Genomic DNA, 25,134 nt, shown 5'->3' with positions numbered 1-25,134 from the left:
CCGGTGACTAGAGCTAGAATTTTCCATCTTTCCCCGAGGTTCAATGAAGGTTGTCTGGAAAATGTCCAACCACAAAAGCTTCAAGGGTGACATCCAATGCCTCTTGACGCCTGAGTCTACTCGATCACAGCCCAGGAGCCTCAAGGACAGAGGAGGCCTCATAATATTGAGATTCGGTTAAGATTTTCGAGATTAAGCATGTAAGTTGGTGAGCAGAGAAGCATAAATAAATGAATGAATAAATTTCTAAATAGGTAGGGGGGCCTCAGAAAAATCTCTTTGCCCGAGGGCTCATGATGCACTTAAGACGGCCCTAGTGACATCTAATTAGTATAAAAAGTCGTACGTGATAGATTGCTAGATATGACGCATTCTTATCACCGATTTTTCTAATAAATCCATCGGTGCCTTTTAACGTATGGGTCTTTATCTGGGCTTGTTCCAGAGCCCACGAAAATGAGATCTGGTTCTATGATTTTGGAAAGCATGTAGGAAATTTGTACTTTCCGCCTAGTACGGAATTCTCAAATTTCACAATCACGGCTCCCCAGAGTACTTTGGTAGATATTATCCCATGTAAAAGAACCACTTCAAAGCATAAATTAGGCACACAAATCAATGTCTCCAGCTCGCCGCGACGCCCCTGACAAAGGTTGGTGACGCCCGTAGAAGCCGCGACAAACTTTGAGGAAGCACTGCTCTAAAGCAATGATTCTGAATGGATGTCAAACGTTTCAATTCACGCGGAATCCTCGGTGATTACGAGGGAACCCGAGTAAACACGAATATTTCTCTGACATAGATTATAGACAAATATTAGACAATGTTTTTATTGCGCTCCCAAATGAAAAATTTTACAACTTTTGATATTGCAGAATCCCAAATGCTCTCACGGAACTCCAGATTTCCGTTGAAAAAGGTTGAAAACCTAAACTCTTGTTCGCTGTGAGATCGGCCAAAAGTTCCACAAGGTTTTTGGGTGTATCAGTTTACTTTGAACGTTCTTCTAGGGCTGTAGTTCTCAATGAATCAGTCAGAGACACTAAAGGCCGGGCTTGGTCATTTAAAGGCCCGGTGAGAGAACAGTTTTGCAGTCCTCTCTAATACTTTATCCATATGCATGCAGCTTCTCCCACGAGAAATATAATAAGGATTAAGTGCAGACACGAAAATGAATTTATGGGCCTCCCCTAAAAGACTCGGAATTCGGTCCGTCAGAGAACTTTTCCCAGGAGGATCCGGAGTGCTACGCATGAGCATAGGCCCACTGGGTAGTTCAGGTGGATGTAAGCGAGACATATACCAAACCAAAATAATAGATACGGCCAACATTACACTATAAAAGTTTGATAAAAGTTATTTTATGAAAGTTTAAAAAGCAACCAATAAACGTAATGTTTACATTCGAGCGAATGCAACCAACGGACTTATTGGTTGTTTCTCAAATGCCACTGCGTCCCACAGTTTACGAGACAGACCCATTTTTCCTCCATGTTGTCCCGCTCTTAAAGTGGGGAGGGCCACCTTCCCTGTCTCCTCTTTGGATCCACTCCTGGGGAAGGGGGGGGGGCATAATGCTTTTGAGAGCCTTCCTTCCCAACAAATACAAAAGAATATCAAATTAGGGATCACGTGGTTCTATCTGACGCCGTCAAAATGCAATGGCCCCACTTTCTTAACAGTGATAATGATGGCAGCTTCTGTTTCCAAAATCTGCTCTATCGATGATGATGATGATGATGATGATGACCAAGAAAAGAATCATCACTATCATCATCATCATCATCATCTCGTGGCACTCTTTACTCGGCGGCCACTTCCTCAAACACTTCTTCAACAACGATTACAAGAAGGTCACCAAGCAGCAAGTTAATTGCGTAACCGACGCTAACAAGGTCATGGTCAGTTTTACAACGTTCTCTTTCTTCTTTTATTTGTATTCAGGCCTGGGCTCGATATATATCCATCCGATATATTATCCAGCTGTGTGTTGGTCACGTGACAAAGACATGTATACGGTACACCTATGCTTGGCATCAAGGGTGGAGGAAGGGAAGATCACACTCACGTAATTTTAGGGGGAAACACACACAAAAACCTCTTTTTGAACTAGATTTTATTTTAAAGATGTCGAAGGAGGAAAAAGAAGTTCAGTCAACCCTGCAGCTAATTCAACTGTGGCCGTGATAGAAATAGGGATGTGCTAACATATACCAGCAGAACCATTTCTCTGTCTGGGTCGTACTCCATAAGTTGATACCGAAACCAAAACTAAATACAGTACTAGAGCAGGGGTTATTAACTTTTGTGTTCCCCGGACCATTTCAACCAGCAAAAGAAAAATCACGGGCCCCCTTTCACCAATTAAATAAGGGGCTTCAGATACCCCCAGACAATGCAATAAATGACACGAACTCCCCTGTGACGATAAAATGGGGATCACCGACCCCTGGTGCCAATTTAATGGAAGTCACGAACACCTTGTATCAATTAAAATGAATGTCTCGGGTCCCTTGTACATGGGTGGAGATACCCCTCCCCCAGCGTCAAAGGCGGACGACTGATTTAAATGTATATGCGTATGTACAGTATAAAATGACATAATCATCATCCCCCCCCCCCAGACTTTCAAGTCTATCTCTGCCTATGCCCTTGTGTCGTGGTACCAATAACATGAATGCCAATGATCCCTTGTGACAAAAAAAGTGAAGCACTTAAAACGGCATTTCTGTTGAAATTTATCGGGAGAAAAAAAACACCGTGCATGCAAATGTAACCTGGGGAAGAAGAAGAAGAAACCGTATGCAAATCTGCGTCACAGTGAATAAAAGGCGTGGACGCCAGCCCTGTGAAGTTATTCCAGCGTGCAACCGTTCTAAAAGTTGTAACGTACGAGAAAATGGCACACTTTAGTGATACTGAAAAAACAGACATGCATTTAATATAAATTAAATGCATGTCTGCTTTTTCAGCTGCAAAGGGAAGTACCACAGTGGCAGCATGAATGTACGGTGAGCCTTTTCCCACAGGTGGTTGCCCGATCCGAAAACATTTACGCGCTTGCATCGGCAGCTGTGAGAGACGGGATCCTTTCTGGGCAACCGCCTGTAGGGTAGGCTCACTGTACATTCGTGCTGCCTCTGTGGTACTTCCTTTGCACAGCTCCGTAAATTAAATGCGTGTTTGCTTTTTCAGTATTACTAAAATGCGCTATTTTAACGTACGTTAAAACTGTTAGAATGGTTGCACGCTGGAATAACTTTAGCATCCGCGCCTTTTATTCACCGAGACGCAGATTTGCGTATGGTTTCTTCTTCTTTTTCTCCAGGTTACATTTCCGTGCATGGTGTTTTTTTTTTCTCCCGATAAATTTCAACCAGAATGCCGTTTTAACGTTTGCAGAGTGGCCGTTTCATGTTAGATTATGCATTCGTTGATGGCAATTGTTTGTATTGGTGAGTACTTATCACCTCTTGAAGTTTTTCCCATCTTTTCTGAGTCGCCCTGTATAATATTCGGCATATATTCGTAGTATTGTAAAAACAATGAGTCGATTCTTTTCTCATCCAAGTTTACGGATTCCCCCCTCGGAACCTCTTCAAGGGGTCCATAAACCCTGAACTAGAACAAGGGTTCACAAACAGGAGCACAGAACCCTTGAGGGTCCTTGAGAAACCTTCACGTGAGCTTGGGGTCCGGAGATGAGAAAACACAATTATCTCATTATTTCCATTGTATATTACAGTAGACTCTCGGTAACTCGACAGCCCAAAAGTACCGACAAACATGTCGACTTAAGCGAATGTCGAGTTAACGGGGTTTCAGTCTAAATTTTTGCCCGATCGTTTGTGTACGTAATTATATATATTCTAACAATTGTATTAAATAAAATGCTAATTCTCATTAATTTTAATTCGGGTTATTTCAAAATAGAATCAAAACGTATAAAAAAATTTACCTCCTGAAAAATAATCAAGTATATTTGCTTGTTTTTCTTTCCGAAGAGAAAACAAAACATTTTCTACACTATTCAGTTTATACCGCGATTGTTCGGCTTTTTCCTGACTGTGTAGGAAGTGACGTATCACATCTAGAGTTTTTAGTGCATCATGGAGAGATGGTGCAGATAATTTTTCATCTGAACATTCTGTGTGTGATTCTATTTCTTCGAAACATGAAGCACTTGCTTTGGGTAATTGATTCTAGAATAACGTCGTTTGCTAAAAGTCCTGAAGTTACAAGATCAGAGTCAATATTCGAAAATTCATCGTCGATACAATCACCTATAGTGCTATTTATGCTTTCTTCACACTTAATCTGGGAGGAATCTTCACAGGAGAAATAATCTTTTATTTTAATTAATTAATTTTATTTGGAGAAATAATCGTTCTCCAGACTCAGAACAAAAACCAACATGACGGAAGCAGTTCCTAATCGTGGCACTCGTGGCACTCGTGCCTGAGTCCACGAAGAATCACAATCATTTCAACTGCATTTAAAATAGAAATTTTTGCATCTGTTCTAACATCCACAAATTCACAAATTTTTTGTCTGTGATTTTCTGTAAAAAGTTTTCATGCTTAGGATAATTTCTAATTTCCCTGATTGAGATTTTTTGCGAAATCTTCCGCTTTCCTTGAATTGTTGGTCCTGATAATAAGATTGAGTGAGATTGAGGGATTTGAACCACAAAAGAGTTGCTTCCTCTACATCGCCGAATTCTGATTTCTTCTGCGTTTTCTGCTTGGTTTTTAAGAAGATTCTAATGCTGAAAAAGATTCCCTCATTTTTAGCAAATGTTGAAATAGGTTCCGTGCAACTTAATATTCTTCGGCGATCCATCTTCTGCGAGTCCATCAGACTCCCGTCGTGAAAGTCATCTGTGTAATGAGCATGACCCGGGGGCACCAGTCGAGGCGGCTCTTGGGCCGTACCCGTTTAGTCATATGGGATGCTGCTGAAGGTGGTGGTGGGGGGATTGCAAATTCGAGTTTAACGTTAAAAAATGCTTTCTCGTTAGAAGAGACGTGGTCAGGGCAAAAGTAGGTTCCGTTCGGTTAGAGATTTTTTTTCTCCAGGGGTGCCAAAAATAGAGCCCGCAGAGGTACAAATTTTTTTGGAGGGAGCCCTCATGTTAATACCGTAAATAAAAAAGATCTTTTAAATTGTAAAAGCTTAAGACTATACGTGGAGGGGGGCGCTCGAGTGGCGTGGTGGTAAGATGCTCGTCTCCTACAGTGAAGGTTGCCATCACGGTCTCAGGTTCAAACCCGGTGAAGTTTAGATAAGGTATTTTCCCTAACGAATTTGAGGAGACCACCGATTAATGACGACTTCATTTCTAACCCTACTCATAAAGGACTGTAAATTGCGATATGGCCGGAGTTGGTGTTTGGTCAAGTAGTCTGGGGGGCTGGAAACCCCGGAGCATTTCTTCGCGTAGGGAAGACACGATGCTTTTTTTAGACGGTTATGAGAGGAGGGGGAAGCTGTTTCTAATAAGTGCAGGCCCTGGGTAAGTATGAATCGTTGTAGGCTGCTTATATGTAGTCTTCCTTGAAGAAGAGGCGTACGTAGGAGAAAGGGGGGGGCATGATGGCTGTGCCCCCTTGTGGTCACTCACTACACAAGGCAGCCAATTTCGGGGACCTGATAATTAGAAGGCCCCAGGCACGTGTTCTGTTTGCCCATTGGAGAAATATACCATGAGGATGACTGGGGAGTGCCTTCAAGTAGCCAATACTGCTTTTAAAAATATAGCACATCCCCCTTTTATGTACCAAAACATTACTTCAATTTGACAATAATTCCGACTCACCTGTTGTCGTCCTCCATCCTGAACATCCATTATTATTCTTATTATGAAGTATTATTTATTATTGAAAGACAAGCACTAAAATATGAAGAAGCTGTATTTGGTCTTTTACGGTCGTTTCAACGAGATCGAGGAGGACACGGTGTCTTCGTGCAGCATTCCCAGAGTCCCGAAACGACACGACTACACCAAGGTTCAAGAAACAAGAAGCTAAAAATACGCAAATTACTACATTCACACACACACACTACACGCAATGCTGTAAGTACTATAGTAATCCATCAAAAATAGTCCCGTTATTTGCCGTAGCGACCTCTGGTGTCGAAAAGCAACAACAACCTGTTGCTGGTTGACCTGCCTGATGTTGAGAACTGGTTTCGGTGTTCGACTCTCTCTCTCTCTCTCTCTCCCGATGCTAAATAAGATGCCTTGAGTTGACCCAATACGAGATGAATGGAAGTTCAAATGTGCAAAAATAAAAACCCTTGACTGATTAACCTCGAGCTTAAAAAAACTCTCCTCGTATGTGACTATCAAATGCCCGGGATTATGTAACTGCTGCTAGTCGCTTTTCATGCTCATGGGTTGCGTAACTGCTTACTTATTACGTAACGGGACGGTGTCGAAACCGAATCTAGATATGTTAATGTCTGAAGGGTCGTCCACGTGAAGTTCGAGTTCTCATTGATATTATGTAAAAAAAATGGGCAAGAAAAATTTTGTCGATGTCTCGTGAAAGTCTCACAGAAAACCCACGGAATATGTTGTCGGTAGGGCCGTCTTAAGAGCATCATAGGCCACCGGCCAAATGATTTTTTTTTGAGACCCTACTAGGAAAACTTCGTGTGCGGAAAATTCATCGCCAACAATTCACCGACATGACAATTAACCGTTAGGAAAATTCCCCAATAAGCAAGTCATTGACAAAGTGACATAGTGAGTGAGTGGATGAGCAGGTGAGTGAGCGATTGCCAAGGTAGTCAGGGGTTAGTGAGTGGATGAGTAAATAAGTGAGTGAGTGAAGGAGTTATAGTGACTGAGCAGGTGAGGAAATGAGCGAGTGAGCAGAGATAGACGAATGATCGAGTGCGTGAGTAAGTGAGCAAGTGGGAGATCCACTCATATGGTCATTCACTCATTCATTCGGTCACTCATTCGTTTGTTCAACCACATGGTCACTCACTCACTGGTGACCTATTGTTTCGGTGAATATTGTTTGTAGGTGAATTTTCCCCCAGTGGTGATTTTTCCGTGAGCAAATTTTCCTAGCGGTGTAATTTCTTATCGATAAAATGTTGTCGGTGAATTTTCTCAGCGGTGTTTTTTCCTATCGGTATATTTTTGTTGGTGAATTTTCTGTAAATCGGCAAATTTACATGCATACTTTCAAAAATTTCATCAGATCTCATTTTTGCGAGGCCCCGGTCCGATTGAGCCCGTGCGATAAGACGGCACTGGTGGTCGGTGTTCTACGGCAGGTTCCTGTACATACCTTCTCATTGCAGCTTTTTAGCGGACCATCGAAATGTCTTGAAAGTAATAGGGTTGCAGAGTCGTATTTACGGGTGGGGGGGGGGGGGGTAATCGAGCTATTTCCCAGGACGGCAAATTTGAGAAATTATTAGTCAAGAAATATTAGAGTAGAATGTTTGAAGGACAGTAAAATCATAAATCCGCCTCTGCCTATAGAGCTAAGGACAGGTCAGTGATCCACCAAAAGAGTTCTCAAGCATGTGAGCGATCAGAAGATTGACCCGGAGAGTGTGCAAGCATGTGAGTGATCTAGAGCAGGGCCGTAACTAGAGGGAGAACAGGGAAGGGCAACTGCCCCGGGTGGAAAAATTTAGGGGTGGCAGTTTTAGGTGGGAACAAAGAACACCATTTCAAAATTATCGAATTTTAAAGTTGTCGGGGCAGCAAAATAATGTTTTCCCTGGGTGGAAAAAATCCTAGTTGGGGCCCTGATCTAGAGACAGTGCCGTCTTAACGCATGGTGCATCCACCGAGGTCTTCACGTGCAGAAGGGGCCTCGTGAAAATGAGATCTGGTTAAAATTTTCGAGATCAAACATGCAAATTGGTAGGCAAGTATTTTTAGCCAGGTGGAGGGGCCTCTGTAAAATCACTTTTCCCGGGGGCTTGATGCTCTTAAGATGACCTTGTCTAAAGAGTGAGGTGCCAGGTCAGTGAGTCACTAAAAGAGTGACCTAGGAAGTGAGGAGCTAGGTTGATGAGTGACTAAAAGAATGTAAGTGGATTAACGTAGTGTGGGATAGACGTAGAGAGCGTGTAAATATGGGAGTGACACGTAGAAGTATGCAAGAGTGTGAGTGATTAAAAGAGTTGCATAGAAAGTTTGAAAGCATAAATGAATGACATAAAGAGAGAGAAGCCAAGTAAGGGAGTGACTTAAAGAGTGACTAGGAGTATGTAAGTTTTAAAGTGACGTAGAGAGTTTTTAAGTTTTAAGTATGTGGGTTCCTAGACCTAGAGAACAAAGAACCCATCAAAGAGCGATAAAAAGAGCAGCCTAGTTAGTGAGGGACGAAAAGAGTGACCTAGAGAGCGTGAAAGCATGTGAGTGATCAAAACAGTGACTTAGGGGACAGAAATATATTTACGATGGGGGGGGGGGGATTGAGCGTGCTGTATCTCAGGACGGAAAATTTGAGAAATAAGTGGTCAAGAAAATTAAAGCGGAAATAGTAAAGGGCAGCAAAATTTGTGTAGCCCACAGGCGGCAAAACCATAAATCCGTCTCTGTAGGGTTAGACAGGATAATCAAGATTGATAGGCCTTACAGGTTCCTAAACCAATATATCATGCCCCACTGATAAGCCACAAAAACGGTCATACTTTCGCCTGTGCCACACTGGACCTAACACTCGTGTTAATAGAAATGAAAAGAAATATCTTGACAAGAAAAAGTTAGTGTAAAACACGCACAAGAGTTAAAACACGAGATGGGACTACACTTTTTAAATATGGCAATATAAACGCTATAATACAGTGGTTTCTGATATTTTTCTCACCCGCACAGCCCTGCTTGTAATCAGTTTCTATGGACCTGGGCTCTGCGACCCGTGCGGCCACACGGAGCGCTGCCTAGGAGGAGCACCAAACCCGAGTTCAAAGAAGTAAAAAGAAAGGCTTCATTGACAAAAAAAAAAAAAAAAAAAATGCGGTTGAGGGCACTACAAAAATATGTCCTGCACGAGTAGAGATTTTTTCTCGAGCCGCCCTTGCCCGCATCAACTCATGGGCATATACGGTGGCACAATCATGAGTTCCACCTCCCCCCCAGCAAGTTACGGCCCTGCCATCACGAACCAAGTAATCCTCGAAAATTCATTGAACATTTCGAAAGTTCATAAGCAATTCACTGTTGAAATTCAGCCACCTGCTTTTTTTTATGTCATTGGTGCCCCCCTCCCTCCGAAAGCACTGCCTCTCACATACTACTGAACCACACATGCACCTCGTCCATATTCCTCTACGGAATTTCTAACAAATTTGTACACGTTGGAATGTGTGTGCATGTGTTGTGAACCTGACGTGAAGTTTGTTTCTGTGTAATGCTTGTTGTTTGTAGTGCTTCCATCAGCCATCAATTTTTCTAACTATGAGTGAGGTGTAATTATTGAATAATTTTACCATTGTAGTCCAGCTGCTCTCTGCAGCGAGACTTTTTCACGGGGAGATCAACTCGCATTCACGCCTTGAAGTTGGGAACCACAGAAAACCAACTTCAGCCGACCATCACTGTAGCGACTGTGGCCTCTCACATATACTGCAGCAAGTTCCTAGTCCAAGATCAGATTTTCATGGGCCCTGATATAGTGGAATTTATATAGTGAAAAACAAAACAGAAAAAAAGACGAGAATCGTCGTGAACAGCCAGGCTGAAGTTCTGTTAGGCCTCACCCTTGAGGGAGCCGTACCTGAAAGCCATGGGAAAATGGCTCGTTTTATTTCTATATACAGGGGAGGGGGTGAGCAATGCCCCCTCCCCCTGCCCCGTGGAGTTGACAAGATGGAAACGAAGGATTAAATGTATATGCGTATATATGAATTGACATTATCAGGCCCGTAGCCAGAAATTTCGTTCCGGGGGGGGGGGGGACCAAAGTGATAGAACAATAGATTTGGCCATTTGGCCATCTTTTTCCTTTTTTTCGGTCATTTTCTCATTTCGGGGAGGGCAGACCCCCCCCCCCCCTCGCTACGGACTTGGGCATTATGATCACCATGCCCCCCTCTCCAGCAATCGATCATCGTGACCCCTAGACTTTTCAAGTTTATCTCTGAATATGCTGAAAGCGTTGGGCCCCCAGTGCTGCCGCACACTCGTTAAGGGCGGCTCTTATTCCACCTTAAAAACACGAAAAAAAGAAAATTTTCAAACACCGCATGTTAGAAATTTTTTTTCAAATTAACGTCATTTAAATAGCAATAAGCGACGGCCGTGACTGCCGGATGACCTAGATAGAAAAAAAAATAAATTGAAAACGAAACTATAAGCGCTTTATTTTGTCAATGGTGGGGGCAGAATGAAAACATTTTAGAAACAGCATTTTTTTATACAGTGCATAATATTTTTTAATAGTGACAATTAGGTAATTATTGCGTAATTAATTATTTTATAATAAAGTTAAGTAGATGTAGAGAAGGAACTGGCAGCACATGAGTTTCAACCTCGATTCATGATGATGACGTCATCGTCTGTTTTCACAGGCTCGTTGCAATAATAAAGCCGCGAGCCGGCCACTTTCACTTCGACGCTGATCATCCAAAGGTGAGGTCGACGCTCGTTGCAATTTCATTCACCCACAGGTAAGGGTTCCCCCCATTTTTTATTGATCATTGTTAATTCATTTCTATGTTATTGTAATTGAAATTATACAAGCTGATCATAGTTTGTTGACAAATAAGTATAAATGGAGTCGATGCTTTTTGGCGGGTAAACGTTACCTCGTAACAAGATCTCGGCTCAATTGCTGTTCTAAGGACTTCAAAAAAAAGACTCGTTTTATTTCCCTAGAAGGTGTGAAATCGCTAATGACATGAGCATGAATCGACTGAGTCAGTGGCGTAACCAACAGAGGCGGATATGGTTTTGCTGCCCTTCTCCCATTGTAGCCTAATTTTCTTGACCACCCATTCTTTGAATTTGGCTCCCCACGCCCCTGAAAATACGCCTGTCTCCCCAAGTCACAATCCCGCGCTTGAACACCATCGTGGTCGCTCCCGTGCTTAGACGCTTTCTTGGTTCACTGACCTGGTTTCTCACTTTTTAGGTAACTGCAGTGCCTACAAACTCACTCCACTGAGGTCACTCCTGTGCTTGAACACTTTGTCATTTTTTGGTCACTCTTTTTGTGCGGGCACGAATATCTGGTGCACTGAATCAAGAAGGGCCTTGAGTTTACCTTTTTCTGTTCAGAATTACATGAAATCGAGGTACCGAAATGATCACGGTCAAGAGAGTAAATTCTTATTTCTAGTTACAGCCCTGCCCACTGATCTGATTGATCATATTCAAGTCAGGGTTTCTCAACCTGTGGGCTGTGACAATGTCATAAGTCATACTTACTCAATTCCATGGTCCCACAAAGGTGGGTCGGGCAGGGCAATTTTCATTTTTTACTTTTTTCACGCTATAAATTAATTGTAAGAGGGTCTGTGAAAAGTGTGACCGGGGGCCAGCAACAGATCCCAGCCACTGTGGTGGTCATAGTGACAGACTTGCATCGCGGGGACCGTGGTTCGAGCCCCACCGTCACCCCAGTGGTGGTCGGCTGAAGTTGGTTTTCTGTGGTTCCCAACTTCAAGGCGCAAATGCGAGCCGATCTCCCCGTTAAAAAGTTTCGCCACAGAGAGCAACAGTCCTACAAACAGTACAAATATTCAGTCACTACACATTACTCGCTTCACTTCTGAGATATAGATGGCAGCACTGAAAAATCATACACAACACTAGATACGCACTCAGACTGTTAGGTACACGCACTTACACTTCCGGCACAACTCACTAGGTAGTAAATTGCCTATGGCAATAGACCTGAGTTGTGCTCGGTTTGAAAAAAAAAAAAAAAAACAGATCCCAGCCTAGGAGCCTTGCTCTAGGTTGTGGTGGCCATGCTCAACTCATGGGTCAAGTTTGATCCTCTGAGTCATTTGATTCAGCCTGCGACCTCAAATCTAATTTTGTAAAAATGAGCTAAAACCCTGTTTACATTAAAAATGGGTAATAGGGATTAAATTTGAAACCCATTTACATGGACTATCACTTTAACTCCACATTTCAGATGTTGTCACATGGGTTGGCCCGTTCAATTCACAGCACAAATAGAAGTTACATTCCCTAGCAAAGAAGGGGTAATTTCTGCTCTTCATTTTTTTCCTTTGAGCAAGAAAAGTTTTGAAGTGGGTGCTAGAACTTTCAATACTACTGCAATATTGCACGTGTAAATGGGGCTTAAGTAGCACATTTTTTCAGTTCACTTAAGTGACCCACATTGCAGTTCCACATAATTTTAGTAGTTTGTGACACATTCCCTCATTACAAATGGCCCAGTCAATTTGTAATTCACTCAAGAGGTCTGCAACATGTTCATTTCCAGATCACCACGACATAATTCCAGATCACTTAAATGATTCGACAGTTACAGATCACTCAAGTGACCTGCAGTGCATTTAGAGATCAACGTCTCAGTTCCAGATCTTTTGAGTAACCCGCAACATATTTGCATATTGAGTGAATCGCAGCACATCTATAGATCAATTAAGTAACCTGCGGCACTGTTCTAGATCACTTAGTTAAGTAGCCTATGATGTTTTTTGTAATAATTTCTATAATATAATTTATAAGTTGTGATTATCTTTGCTCACAATTTTAATAAATATTGCAAATTCAAATGGGCATCATGGGAAGAAATGGGACAAATAAAGAAAAATTTAAAAAGTCGAAAATACAGGGATGTCCCTTAACGTGGGACATAATTGGTCCATCAAATTATTTTACATTTTACTGGTCCTTTTGTTCAGAAAGGTTAAAAAAAAGGTTGAGATTATTCAAATACTTGCATGCGCTCTAGGTCACTCATTGACCTGATCCCGCGCCCTCAAGAGGGATAAAGGTCAATCGCTTAAAAGTCAATCTTTAGGCCATTCGTGTTCTCTCATACTATTTTAAGCAGGGCTGTAGCCTGTCTTCTCAGAGCTCTGGGACAGGTTTTTCCCCATGGGTCCCCTCCTTTATGCTCAGAAAAGGAAGGGTTTGCCTTCCTTCTCATTTTTCCTAATGATTCATTTTGGAAAAGAGTCTCTTACAGATTATTTCAAACAAGAAACAAAATTTTCAAGAAATAAGCAAAGCAATTGTGTGTGTGTGTGTGTGTGTTTTTTTTTGTGTATCCTTCCAATTCGTTTAGAGCCCTAGGCATCGTCCCGGTTGCTTTGGTGTGGTTATCAGCCAGGTTTTAATCAATCGCTTGCGTGTTGTTTTGGGCACTTGCATGTACATTCTTGGTAACTCTCCTTATCACTCACGTGCATATTTTTCTTGGTCACTCACTCTCTAGGCAGAGGCGTATTTAGAGGAAGTTGGATTTTGAGGTGGGGACAGAAGAATTGTAAGCAACTTCCTTTCAGTCCAGATAAGAAGACTGAGGAGCGTTTCTTTTTTTAGAAATCTTTTCTTGTATGAGACAGGGAATGCTTTAAAAATAATGAGTTTATATGTATGCCAAGTAATGGCACATGTATTTTGCTTTTCCTTGTTTGTTTAGAACAGGTTCTTAACCTGTGCTCCGTGGATCTCTCGGGCAGGGTGCATACTGACACTATGCAGCATGCAACATGACGTGGATTGGTTAAATACCTGAATTACACTTTTTTTACTCAAGTTATTTGATATCAAGTTGCATGCTGCATCGCTTGCAGTATTGCTCCAGTGTGTACCTTGCCTTAGGGTTTCGTGTGTAATGCGCAGGTACTTGGCAGCCAGTTCAGGACAATAAAATTTTTTAGTAAATTTGTTGATAACAAAAAAAACCAGGTTTTTATGGGGGGGGGGGGAGGTTATTATAGTGCCCCTAGGTTGGAATCTTTTGCAGGCCTCCAGGTCAGACTTTTTTCATGGGTCCTTCTAAAGTTCATTTTTAGTGTGAAAAAGCAAAAACATTAGAATTGTCCCGAACCCCAAGGCTAGACCCCTGTCAGCCCTGCCCTTGAAAGGCATGGGCTCTGCCATAGGAAATTATAGCATAGCTGTTGAGTCTCCCAGATTTTCCGTTAGTCTCTTGAATTTTTTTCTCCATTTCCCAGACTCCTGAAAAGCCGCTGTGGTGTTCATAGTGATGGACTCGCTTCGCGGGGCTCCAGGTTCAAGCCCCACCATCGCTACAGTGGTGGTGGGCTGAAGTTGATTTTCTGTGGTTCCCAGCTTGGAGGCGCAAACGCGAACCAATATCCCATTAAAAAGTCTCGCCATGGAAAGCAACAGGCCTACAGATGGTACAAATATTCAATCAGTACACTTCAATTCTGAGATATATATGGCAGCACGAAAGAATCAGACATGACACTCAACACTAGATATGCACTCAGACTATTAGGTACACACCCTTACATTTCTGGCACAACTCACTAGGTAGTAAATTGCCCACGGTGATAGACCCGAGTTGTGCTCGTATTGAAAAAAAAGTCTCCTGAAAAGTTATCTCCAAAATTTTAACCGTGATTGTAAAAGTCCTTTAGGGAAAAATTTATTCCCCAAAACATGCTCAAAATTTTGTGAAGTGTAAATTGCCGCCATTTCATTAAATTGCAAAATGTTTTATTTTATTTCCCCCAAATATTGTTTGATGTGCCAAAAATGAGTGAAGTTGCCAATTATTTGTGAAATCGACAATGGTGGGAAATGAAGAGTTATCGCTAATCAGTGATTTTAATGAATTATATTATGAAATATTCATATTTATTGCCTAATATTGACAGGCTGGTTCGAAATGGCATAATTGTTTTGAGATATGTGTTTTGTAAAGATTCACGTTTTATTTTCGCTTTAATGCGAGTCATTAAATTGCAGTGAGGGGGGGGGGGCATATGAGCAGAGTTTGAAGTTGTGGTGACTGGGAGTATTTAGAGATATTTTCCCACTGTTCTCGTGGTGTGATAATTTCATAACTCAAATATATTTTTTTGAATTGGTACCGTCTTAAACCAGACCCGTCGATATAATTTATAAGTTGCAAAACAATTTTAATCCTTGATTAAGTGTCAAAGAATAAAAATTCAAGTGGGTTTCATTGAAAATGCTGGAAAAAACAAAGCATCTTAAAAAAAGCATAATTAAGGAAAATATTGCCCGGGAAAACAAGTTATGCGGTCGCATTATGCAATCCCTAAAAAATCTCCCAGCTTTCCCTTTTATGTGTATGCCATTCTTTTTGGCAGCAAAATATTTCATCACATAACAAACTACAGCTTTTTCGTCTGGGAAGTGGCATGTCATTTGAAAACGTGTCGCAGGTCACTTATGTGATCTGTAAATGTACTGCTGATCACTTAAATGATCTGGAAATATGCCACTGGTTCTTCAAAGTGATCTGGAACTGCACCACAAGTTACTCGAGTGAGTGATCTGGAAATCTTAATTTCCCACAAATGCCAAGAAATTTCCCATGTGGATAAATTTTAGGTAATTTTTTCATGAGTTACCATCACTGGTCGTAGGCCACATCAAATGAGTACAAGGATCAAATTTGGCTTGTGGTCATGGGTTGAGCATGTATGGTTTAGAAATATTTATCGGTAAACAATAAGTTTGATCTCACTCTTACGATAAATCATTCGGAAATTGAATACCGAACAAAGGTTTTTCCTTCGCTCACATTTTCATTTCCAATAACCAGTCTGATTTTGTGTGTATTTTAAGATTTTTAGAATAAAAACTTTGTATTGTATTAGTCTTGAAGCAAGATGGACGTACTGGCCGAAGCAACTCTCGTCAAGAAGGATGGCGAAAAAGTCAGTGCAAATGATGTTCTTGGAGACAAGGAGGTCATAGCTTTTTATTTCTCCGCTCACTGGTGCCCTCCATGCAGAGCCTTCACTCCGGTTTTGGCAGACTTCTACGAGGAGCTGTCTGAAGCTGGTAAGCCTTTCGAGATTGTCTTTGTTTCATCGGACAGATCTCCGGAAGCTATGCTGGATTACATGAAGGAGTGCCACGGCGACTGGTTGGCTGTTGAACACGGGTCGTCCGAATCCGAGTGAGTAAAGTTTTTCAAACTTGTTTTGTGTTTGGGTTCTTTATCCTAGTGTTCATTCACCAACTGTTCCCTCGCTGTTTTTATTTTCTCTCAGCTCACCTCTGTGGCATTTACTTACAGCTTCTTAATACTAATGATAATTTATCTGAAGTCCCCATTCATTGGCTGTTAAATCGATCATTAAAAAAAATGAGGGATTTAAAAATTGTCAAATCCCTCCAGTGGAGGGGGGGGGGGGGCTTGTCATGCGTGTCCGCCCAAGGAGAAAATGAGTGTCTACGTAATGATTGGTAGAAATTATTTTTTTACGTTACATGCACGGAAATTACTGCGAGCATTGTGGATATGACTGTTAGAGTGAAGAGGCAGAAGGATTGTAGTAATTTATCTATAACTATATCCAGATAAAGAAAGAGAAACTCAGATATTGAGCACCACTGAAGTTGATGACAATTTCACAACGAGGTCATGCAATCGGCATTCGAGCCACTCTTTCCATTTATTGAAATAAACTCTAACAGGATCTCTGGAGTAATATTTAATATACATGTCCCGGTCCAGTTGGAATCAAACAAGCGAGTGTCTATAGACACAGATTAAAAATTATATTTACATATTAAAAGAAGTTAGGAATTCATGCCAACGGCAAAACAAACTGTATTAGTCAGTAAGAGGGTGGTACTAAACTCAGAACAGAGAAACACGATTGTGTTTCTCTTAGTCAGTACAGGGTTGTTTTCGTCCCAATCATACCACACGTCTTCTATCGCAAAACGGGAAAAACTATGTCATCATTTCTAATTTTTAAACATAATCATATTCAACATTGAATTATCGACTATCCGTATTTTGAAATGGCAACAAAAAAACACTGGCCAAATTTCCCCAATATGTGAACAAGGCTTATTGTGATATAGGCTACATCTGCACCATTGGAAGTGTCTGCAGCCCTCTGCTATAGCAAAACAGTATTTAAATTCTTATTTCAGACATATATAATTAAATACCGATATTATCAATCACATGACCGATTGACGGGTAAATTTATCTTGCAATAATTGTGAATTATCGCTGGCTAGCATGATGCCATGTTTTCCCAAAGGGATGAAAAATCCTTGCTTTGTTTTTCAAAAGTCCCTTTTATATTTGTGTACAGTTTTCCAATTTGGTTCCACATAAAAATCTCCCTAATTCTTATTTGCATAGATTAGCAGATGGCTGTAGTTGATTTATCCAGGGCACCATCGCTCTATTGTAGGGCTTGACAAATTGAATTCAAATTTAGGTGCCAGCCTAATTTCTTAGGAACCAAGCATGGTATTTTATTCAAGAAAACTGTTCTAAATGTTTTCTTTTACTTTTCCCATGGTAAAAGATGTAGCGTAATGAAATCAGAAAATTTTATGTCGCCTTGAGACTCCAATTTAACAACCACATTTAAAAATTGACAATACCAATTTTTCTAGTAGGTCGTGCATGGGAACTGTCCAGTCTTGCTTGGTTCACTCTCCTGGAGATCGCTCTACGTTAGTCTCTTGCCCTGGTAATCAATTTGTTAAGGCTTCCCGTACTTTAACAGCAATATTTCTATGAGGCTTTTGTGGAAATAAGTTTTGAAAATTACGTTGAGTAAAAGTAAAATTCTTGCCAAACGCTCTGTCAGACATCAGTATTCTCTGTTCAATCATTTAATTCATTCAATCTACATTTGGGGAAAGCCATGATTTTCTTTGTATCACACACAAACTCCAGTCATATCGTCATACAGCAATTTGCTGCTGATCGAATTGGGTGGGAAAATCTTTCAAGAGAAATAAAGAAAGTTGTGTTATATTTCCATCCTCATCTCAAGTCGAGAGGGACTTTTGGCATGGGTGTATTGCAGCGTTATTGCATTTAGGTTCTTATGTGTGCCACTGTGAATAGCACATTGAGGGTAGACACTACAGTAGCACTAGCAGACAGTTGAACAAAAGTTTTAATAAATTTCCTAGACAATCCAAAATACTGAACAGAAAACTCTTTGCCTTTCTCATTATCGTCTTCGCCGTCGTTGGGAACGGACGTGCTATTATCGCGCTCCGCTCACCGACACGCCAGTGCGCCATTTTGTGTCTTTCTTTGTGTTTTTCTTCGTTCTCGTGAGTTTTACTTAGCGTGTTGTTTATTGTTGGGTCATATTCTGCGGTGATTTTCTTTTTTTTTAGCGCACGTTGGATTGTGAGATAAGTGGTTTTTTTTTTTTTTTTATATTGCTCTCATTTTTTTTTTTAAATTTTCGTTGTGTATTTTCGATCGACTTATATTTATTTTTCTCGTTCGCATTTCATTTTCGTTGTTGTTTCGCCAGGTTCGCTCGCTTCTTTGATATAAGTTCGTAGGTTTTTGGACGTTAGTGTTAGCAAACAGTGTATACTTTTTCCCGGGTACTCTCAATAACGTTGTTTTCCTTCCATTTGGGCCTATTGTTGTAGTGTTAGTGTTTTGAGATAGTTAGCTAATTCTAATAAGTATAAATTGTACTTCGTAGCTTAATACTTTTTTTTAGAGGGTGTTGTATTCTTTATATACATATTTATTTTATTCTTCGTGATTTAGTGCTGAGCATTCTACTTTACGTAATTTTTTCGTATAGTCTCTTACGTATATTTTGCATAGTAATGTATTTTACATTATTTTAATTTCCAGTTAACGTTTCTCATTTTCGTATTGTTAAGTATTATTATTATTATCTAGCTTTAGCAATAGTGTTAGTATGCCTCGACCTCGACTAGTGTTGTGTAGAGCTTGCGACGGGAGGTTTCCCTGGTCTAGGGGTATAGTAGCTGATAGTTTCAATTGTAAAGGGTGCTTGGATAGAAAAAGGCTGGAACTCGAGGTCGAAGCTTTACGGGAAAAAGTTAGGGTGCTAGAGGGCCCGGTTATAACGGACCCTCTGGTCGTCGAGCCACCTGTTGATGAAGAAGCAATCTCCACGAACAACGACATTTTAGAGGGCGAATGGGTGGTCGTGGATGAGGTAGAGGGGGATAGTGATAGGGGTTTAATCATCGGCGATTCTATGGTTAGGGAACTTGGGAACCGAGTGTGTAGGGATTTTCGGGGTTTCGAGCGCTGTTGTCTTCCTGGGGGGAAGATTGGCAACGTTCGAGACGTTTTTCATCGTCGAAAGTTGCCCTTGCGGGTGATTCTGTGGGTGGGAACAAATCAGGTAGGAGCGAATATTAGTGAGTCTCTGTCAGAATACCGGGATTTACTATTATCCGCTAGGGAGGGGGGTTCAGATGTGGCAGTGATTCCAGTGCTGCCAAGGGGTAGTAGGGGATATAGGAGTAGGATCCACCAATTCAATATAGGCCTGAAGGACATTTGCTCCTCACTTGGGGTCACGTTCTTGGAGCTTCCCGCATTTACCGATAGGTGGCTTCGTTCGGATGGGATCCATCTAAATAAGAGAGGGGTCTGGGAGGTTTACGATAGTCTTAGGTCAGGTTTTTTACTCCCAGACCACGTAGTCGGGAATGCGGGTTAGTTAATGATAATCACAACAGTACTGACGGGGAATTACCCACCTCTGACTTGGATGGCTTCTCGATTGACAACAAACCACCGGGCAAATTAAAATGTGTGTTAATAAATGCCAGGAGCTTGGGTAACAAGAAAGATTTTTTAGAAACTATGATAGTTGTGGAGGACTTGGATCTTATAGCCATTACAGAATCTTGGGCAAACGATGGGGATGAATCTTTCTTACACATCTCCGGATACGATACTTTTTTGAGAAATAGATCTGATAGGAAAGGGGGTGGAGTGTTGATATACGTGAAATCATGTTTGAAGGCTAGAGAGTGTAACGTGCAGAGAAGTGATATTGAAACCATATGGGTTGAACTTGAGAACAAAAGACGTCATAAGCTTATTGTTGGGGTTTGTTACAATCCACCGAATAGGGATCAAAACTATATCGCCAAAATGCAAGATGAAATTTCCTACATGTGTAAGCGAAAGAGGGTTCTCATACTAGGGGATTTCAATTACCCGGGTATTGATTGGGAGAACCTTTCATCTGGAAATCAGTATGAAAGAGACTTTCTTAAGTTGGTGCTCGAAAATTTTTTGTATCAGCATGTATCAGAAGCCACTAGGGGTACTGCTATTTTGGATTTAGTTCTTACTAGTTCTGAGGATCTAGTTGAACATGTTTCAGTGGGGGAAGAGTTTTCTTCCAGTGATCATCGTATCGTCAGATTTCACTGTAACTTTTCCTCGGGTAAGGTTGATAACAAAAGACTGGTTCCTTGTTTTCGGAGAACTAACTTTGATGTTTTGCGAAGAAGGTTAGCGGAAGTTTTCAAAGACCGGTTGGAATCAGTAGGGGTGGTAAGTCAATGGGAAGAATTTAGTACGAAGCTGTCCTCTGTTTTGCACGACGTCATACCCTTTGTTCGAAAAAAGCGTGTTTGTACATCACACCCTCTATGGTTCACGGATAGCGTGCGGAACCTTTATCTTGAAAAGAAAAGAGCATTCAGAGAGTATAAAAGTGGACGAGGTGACCTATCATTGTTTACTGATAAAAGAAGACTGTTGAAGAAAGCGATAAGGGATAGTAAAAAGCAAGTTGAATCTAGGTTGGCAGATAACATTGGCTCTGACCCAAAATCATTTTTTCGATACGTCAATAATGGATGTAAGGGGACAGTTGGCCCCCTCTCGATAGGAGGCTCAAAAGTAGAGAGCAATGTAGGCATGTGTAGTGCTTTCAATGACTTTTTCGCGTCGGTTTTTAATGGAGATAATGATATTCGATATATGGGTGTTGCATGGGGTAATAAAACGCTCAACGATATTCAAGTGGAAGACGTGGAGGTCCTAAATCTTCTAAGAAATGTATGTGCAAGCAAAGCACCAGGACCAGATGATATCTATCCCAGGGTTCTCAGGGAAGGTGCTAATGAATTGTTGGGGCCAGTCGCACAGATATTCAGGAGTAGTGTTGCTGAGGGTATCGTCCCGAGAGATTGGAAACTGGCTAACGTTGTTCCGATATTTAAGAAGGGTAGTAGAGAAGTGGTGTCTAATTATCGTCCAGTGAGTTTGACGAGCTCCCTCTCGAAAATTTTGGAAATTATCATCAAAAGGCAGTTTGTGAAGTGGATAGACGAGAATAATGTATTGTCGGATAATCAGCATGGGTTCAGGAAGGGGAAGTCATGTGTAACTAACCTCCTTTGCTTCTATGATTACGTGACTAAGGCTTTGGGTAAGAGCAAAAATGTCGACGTTGTTTACCTTGATTTCCAGAAGGCATTCGATCGGGTCCAACATGGCAAACTCTTGAAGCGTTTACACGAGATTGGAATAGGGGGCAACTTGCTGAATTGGATAGAATCGTGGTTAAGAGATAGGTCGCAACGAGTTATGGTGAACGGGGAATTCTCTGGTTGGACAGACGTCACAAGTGGAGTTCCTCAGGGAAGTGTCCTTGGCCCCATACTTTTTTCACTTTTTATCGACAAACTCGATCAGGGTATCGATGGAATTACTAGCAAATTCGCAGATGATGTGAAGCTAATGGGGGTAATCGGAAATGAAAGCGATAGGGAGTTGCTCCAGACCAACTTAAACAAGATTGCAGCATGGGCAAATGAATGGAGCATGACGTTTAGCGTAGATAAGTGCATGGTCGCTCATTTTGGTTCGAACAACCCACGGTTCTCTTACGAGTTGAATGGTGTCACTATCCCGGATGCAACTAGAGTCACCGATTTGGGAATTCTCATTGACGAGCGACTTAAGTTCTCTGAACATTGTTCAGCGGTTGTCAAAAAATCGAATAGAATGCTTGGTCTCATTTTCAAAAAGGTCTCTTCGCGTTCTCCTAAAGTCATTCTTCCGCTTTTTCGAGGCTTAGTTCGTCCTGGACTGGAGTATGCTGTAAGGTTTTGGAGACCATACCTACAGAGGGACATAGACTTGGTTGAAGGGGTGCAGAGAAGAGCTACGCGTGTCCTTATTGGCACACGGGGCTTGAGTTATGAAGAAAGACTTCATTTTTTGAATATGTTTACATTGGATGAACGCAGGTGTCGAGGAGATATGATCGAAGTGTTCAAAATTTTCAATGGGATGGATAGGATGGACCATGAACTTTTAGTACACCGCCAATCGACTGCTTTTACAAGGGGACACCAGTATCGATTGGTGAGGGACAATGCAAGGTTATGGTGTCGCAGGGAATTTTTCTCCAATAGGGTTGTTAATAAATGGAATAGCTTACCCCCGGAGGTAGTAAATTGTAACACAATTGACACGTTTAAAAAGAAATACGATAAACATGTTGGGGTAAATCGAGAAGCTATCCATTCTTAGAATAAGACAACCATAAGTATTCTTTATGGGCATTGTATAATATTTTATCATGTGTATATATTGTTTGTAATTTGTGTTAATTGCATTTTTAATTGGGTTGCTGTATTTTTGAAACATATGACAACCATATTTTTATGGGCATCTTTTTATCAGCCACCTCGTTGGGCATTTTGCCTGTTGTGGCGTTGTATTTGTATTTGTATTTGTATACAAGATGAGCATCAGACCATACGAAGAGGGTGAGTCTCGTGAAGCAGCAAGTCCTTTTAATAACGTTGTTTGACACATCAATCTGATCCAGCTGAAAGCAGTGAGTTTAACTGTCTTGGCAAGTCAGTACGGTGAATCTATTTGCTGGTAGCTGTATGTGCAACTCTTGGTGGAGGCAGTCCTCAGAGAATAGAAATTCAATCCACTTGTAATCCGAGACCTCAGCAATGACCTGGCAGGTTGCTTTCCGAGCCGGAGAAGTTCAAGCACACTGATGGCAGCATAGCAGGGAGGAACTATGCCATCTATTCTAATTTGCATACTAGGAGTTCTCTCCCAACATCAGCACTAGCATAATAATGAAGCTGGGAGTTGCACTCGCTGAAGTAAAGAAAAATGGTGTTGTCATGATATTTCTCGGAAGATGTGTGATCTAATATTAATAAGGCACTATATCTGTGGTCGTCTTTTTAGGTCCAGGATCAAAATCTGGGTGGTAGATGAGCATCTTATCACTGTGCCATTTGTGTCTCGAGAGTCATAGTAAGCCATAAAAAAACCAATTATGATGGGCAATAAGACTCCTAGTCATGAAGAAAACTGTTTTGTCTAAAATTGTCAATAAGTTGGGTTCTGTATTATATTTTGGTTTTCATTTATCCCGAAATGTGTACATTTTCATCTGGCTTGTATTTAGTCATTAAAAAAACCTATCAAACATGTTAATTTTTTATTTCTTTCCTGAACAGAAAACTCACAGCAAAGTTTGGGGTCCAGGGCATTCCGATGCTCATTGTGATCAAGAAGGACGGCCAAGTCATATCCGAGAATGGAAGGGGTGATGTCCAATCCAAAGGAGCTCGAGCGTTTGAAGAATGGTCTCGTAAATAAGAAACCGAAAGCTGCTCTCTTGTTCTCAGAATTCCATATATAATATATACACATGTTAAACTATCAAAAAGTTGATGACACGCAATAGTTGTTTTGTTGCAAAAGACATCTATGGGCGGCTTCTCATGGTGGCAGTTTCAATGTGCCTTGTTTTTGGGCTAACTTTATAGAAGAAATCTGTGTATTGATGCGGCAGTTTTGTAGATTAGATCTGATTTTTAACAAAAAAATAAGCATTGATCATTGTAATAATGATTACTCAAGTACAATCTATGAATTTCAAAAATGTTCTCGGTGTTTTCTGAAGATTCCTGTTTTTTTTTTTAAAAGAAATGTGTTTAGTTTTTCCTTCTCTCATTTTTAGCTTGTGTCTTCTATGGAGTCAAAGTTATTTTACTTATTTGAAATGAAGCGATTATTTCATTTTGTCAAGCCATCTTTTGCCTTTTTTTAAAAAACAATGTTTACAGCTAAGAGACCAATAAATACATGTTACTGCAATCTTCGTGTCGATGCAGCTTTTTTTACAGTACTTTAATTGTGTAGTGTTGATATGCCCTTGCTTTCTTCGAAAGCTAGGGCAAATTAGAATTCCATCTTCTAGAGGGGGGGGGGGGTCGTGTGTGGATCTATACTGTACACATGTGCAAAGAAATTCAATTTTAGGACTAGTTTAAAAACTGTTGTTTTCTTTTCCCAACTGGAAATGGTCTCGCGGTGGAAGTGTTTGCTCTGCCGATCGCCATTGCACCGAATCATCAGTGAATAATTGAATTTCTTCCACTAGATAAACCAATATGATCACGCATGAAATGAGACCTAGCTATGTCATGTTGGATGATTCTTTTCGGTAAGGCGATTGGTAGAGGGAAATTTAAAATTGCTTGTGTGCAACTAAGCTTTCATGTTTGGCTTCTAGTAAAGAATGGAAATCATCTGACATGACATAGCCAATTCTGCACAATGTGGTGAGGTTTTCCCTCTTGTAGTTATGGCAATTTTTCCCTGACCAACTGGTTAGAAAATTTGGTGGCCAAAAGAAGGGTCTTCCCCCAACATCAAAGATGTGTGCGGGTGACCTATACATTTTTAAAGATATCCTTATTTTTTTTCTAACAGCACGATTCTAGTCCTATTGCTATACATAGGTACACCCCACTCTATAGTAAATTAAGTCCATATCTAAGGTGTTTTTCAGTGCTGCCATCTATATTTCAAATTGTGAGTGAAGTGTAATAATTGAATAATTGTACTGTTGTAAGTCTGTGACAAGACTTTTTAACAGGGGAGATTGGCTCACATTTGTGTGTCCAAGTTGGAAATCATGGAAAACTAACCAAGTCGCCACCCACAGCACATCTACTGTGCTGTGGGTGAAGTTTGAACCTGGGTCCTCGCGACATAAGTCTGTCACGATGGCCACATCGGCTGTACTAACAGCATGCTTTCTCCCAGACCCATTTCCACCTTCCATCCATTTTCGTGATTACTGTCATAATTTTAGTTCTGTTTATCCTATGACATTGTTGGCAGTGTTTTTCCATATTTAATATACAGAATTCCCATATTT

General features: G+C 41.0%; 2 protein-coding genes across 3 annotated transcripts in view; one reads left to right on the top strand and one right to left on the bottom strand.

The window, feature by feature from the left end:
• Positions 1–6,082, bottom strand: part of LOC149083474 (tetratricopeptide repeat protein 39B-like) — a 42,788-nt gene extending 36,706 nt beyond the window's left edge. Inside the window, exon 1 of one of the 2 annotated variants that reach the window (XM_089233992.1) lies at positions 5,819–6,082. In XM_089233992.1, the coding sequence (XP_089090118.1) occupies positions 5,819–5,848 (30 nt within the window). In that variant the 5' untranslated portion in view covers positions 5,849–6,082. The remainder of the gene's footprint in view (positions 1–5,818) is intronic. The other variant, XM_089233991.1, reaches the window with a different exon arrangement.
• A 4,423-nt stretch (positions 6,083–10,505) lies between these two features.
• On the top strand, positions 10,506–24,065 carry LOC149083473 (nucleoredoxin-like protein 2). The gene is made up of 3 exons (XM_089233990.1): positions 10,506–10,647; positions 15,787–16,091; positions 23,423–24,065. The coding sequence occupies exons 2-3, from the start codon at positions 15,799–15,801 to the stop codon at positions 23,562–23,564; spliced, it is 435 nt and encodes a 144-aa protein (XP_089090116.1). The 5' UTR covers positions 10,506–10,647; positions 15,787–15,798; the 3' UTR covers positions 23,565–24,065.
• Positions 24,066–25,134: the final 1,069 nt, after the last annotated feature.

The sequence above is a fragment of the Pholcus phalangioides genome, unplaced genomic scaffold, assembly GCF_987345545.1.
Source record: "Pholcus phalangioides strain wild (caught in Gottingen) unplaced genomic scaffold, Ppha-v1.0 ptg000008l_1, whole genome shotgun sequence".
Lineage (NCBI taxonomy): Eukaryota > Metazoa > Arthropoda > Arachnida > Araneae > Pholcidae > Pholcus > Pholcus phalangioides.
The sequence above is the reverse complement of the archived record's forward strand: the minus strand, read 5'-3'. Positions and strand labels throughout refer to the sequence as shown.

Coding starts and splice junctions, on each gene's coding strand:
- LOC149083473 (XM_089233990.1), top strand. CDS start 15,799: ATGGACGTACTGGCCGAAGCAACTCTCGTCAAGAAGGATGGCGAAAAA. Junction 16,092..23,422: donor CACGGGTCGTCCGAATCCGA/GTGAGTAAAGTT, acceptor TTTCCTGAACAG/AAAACTCACAGCAAAGTTTG.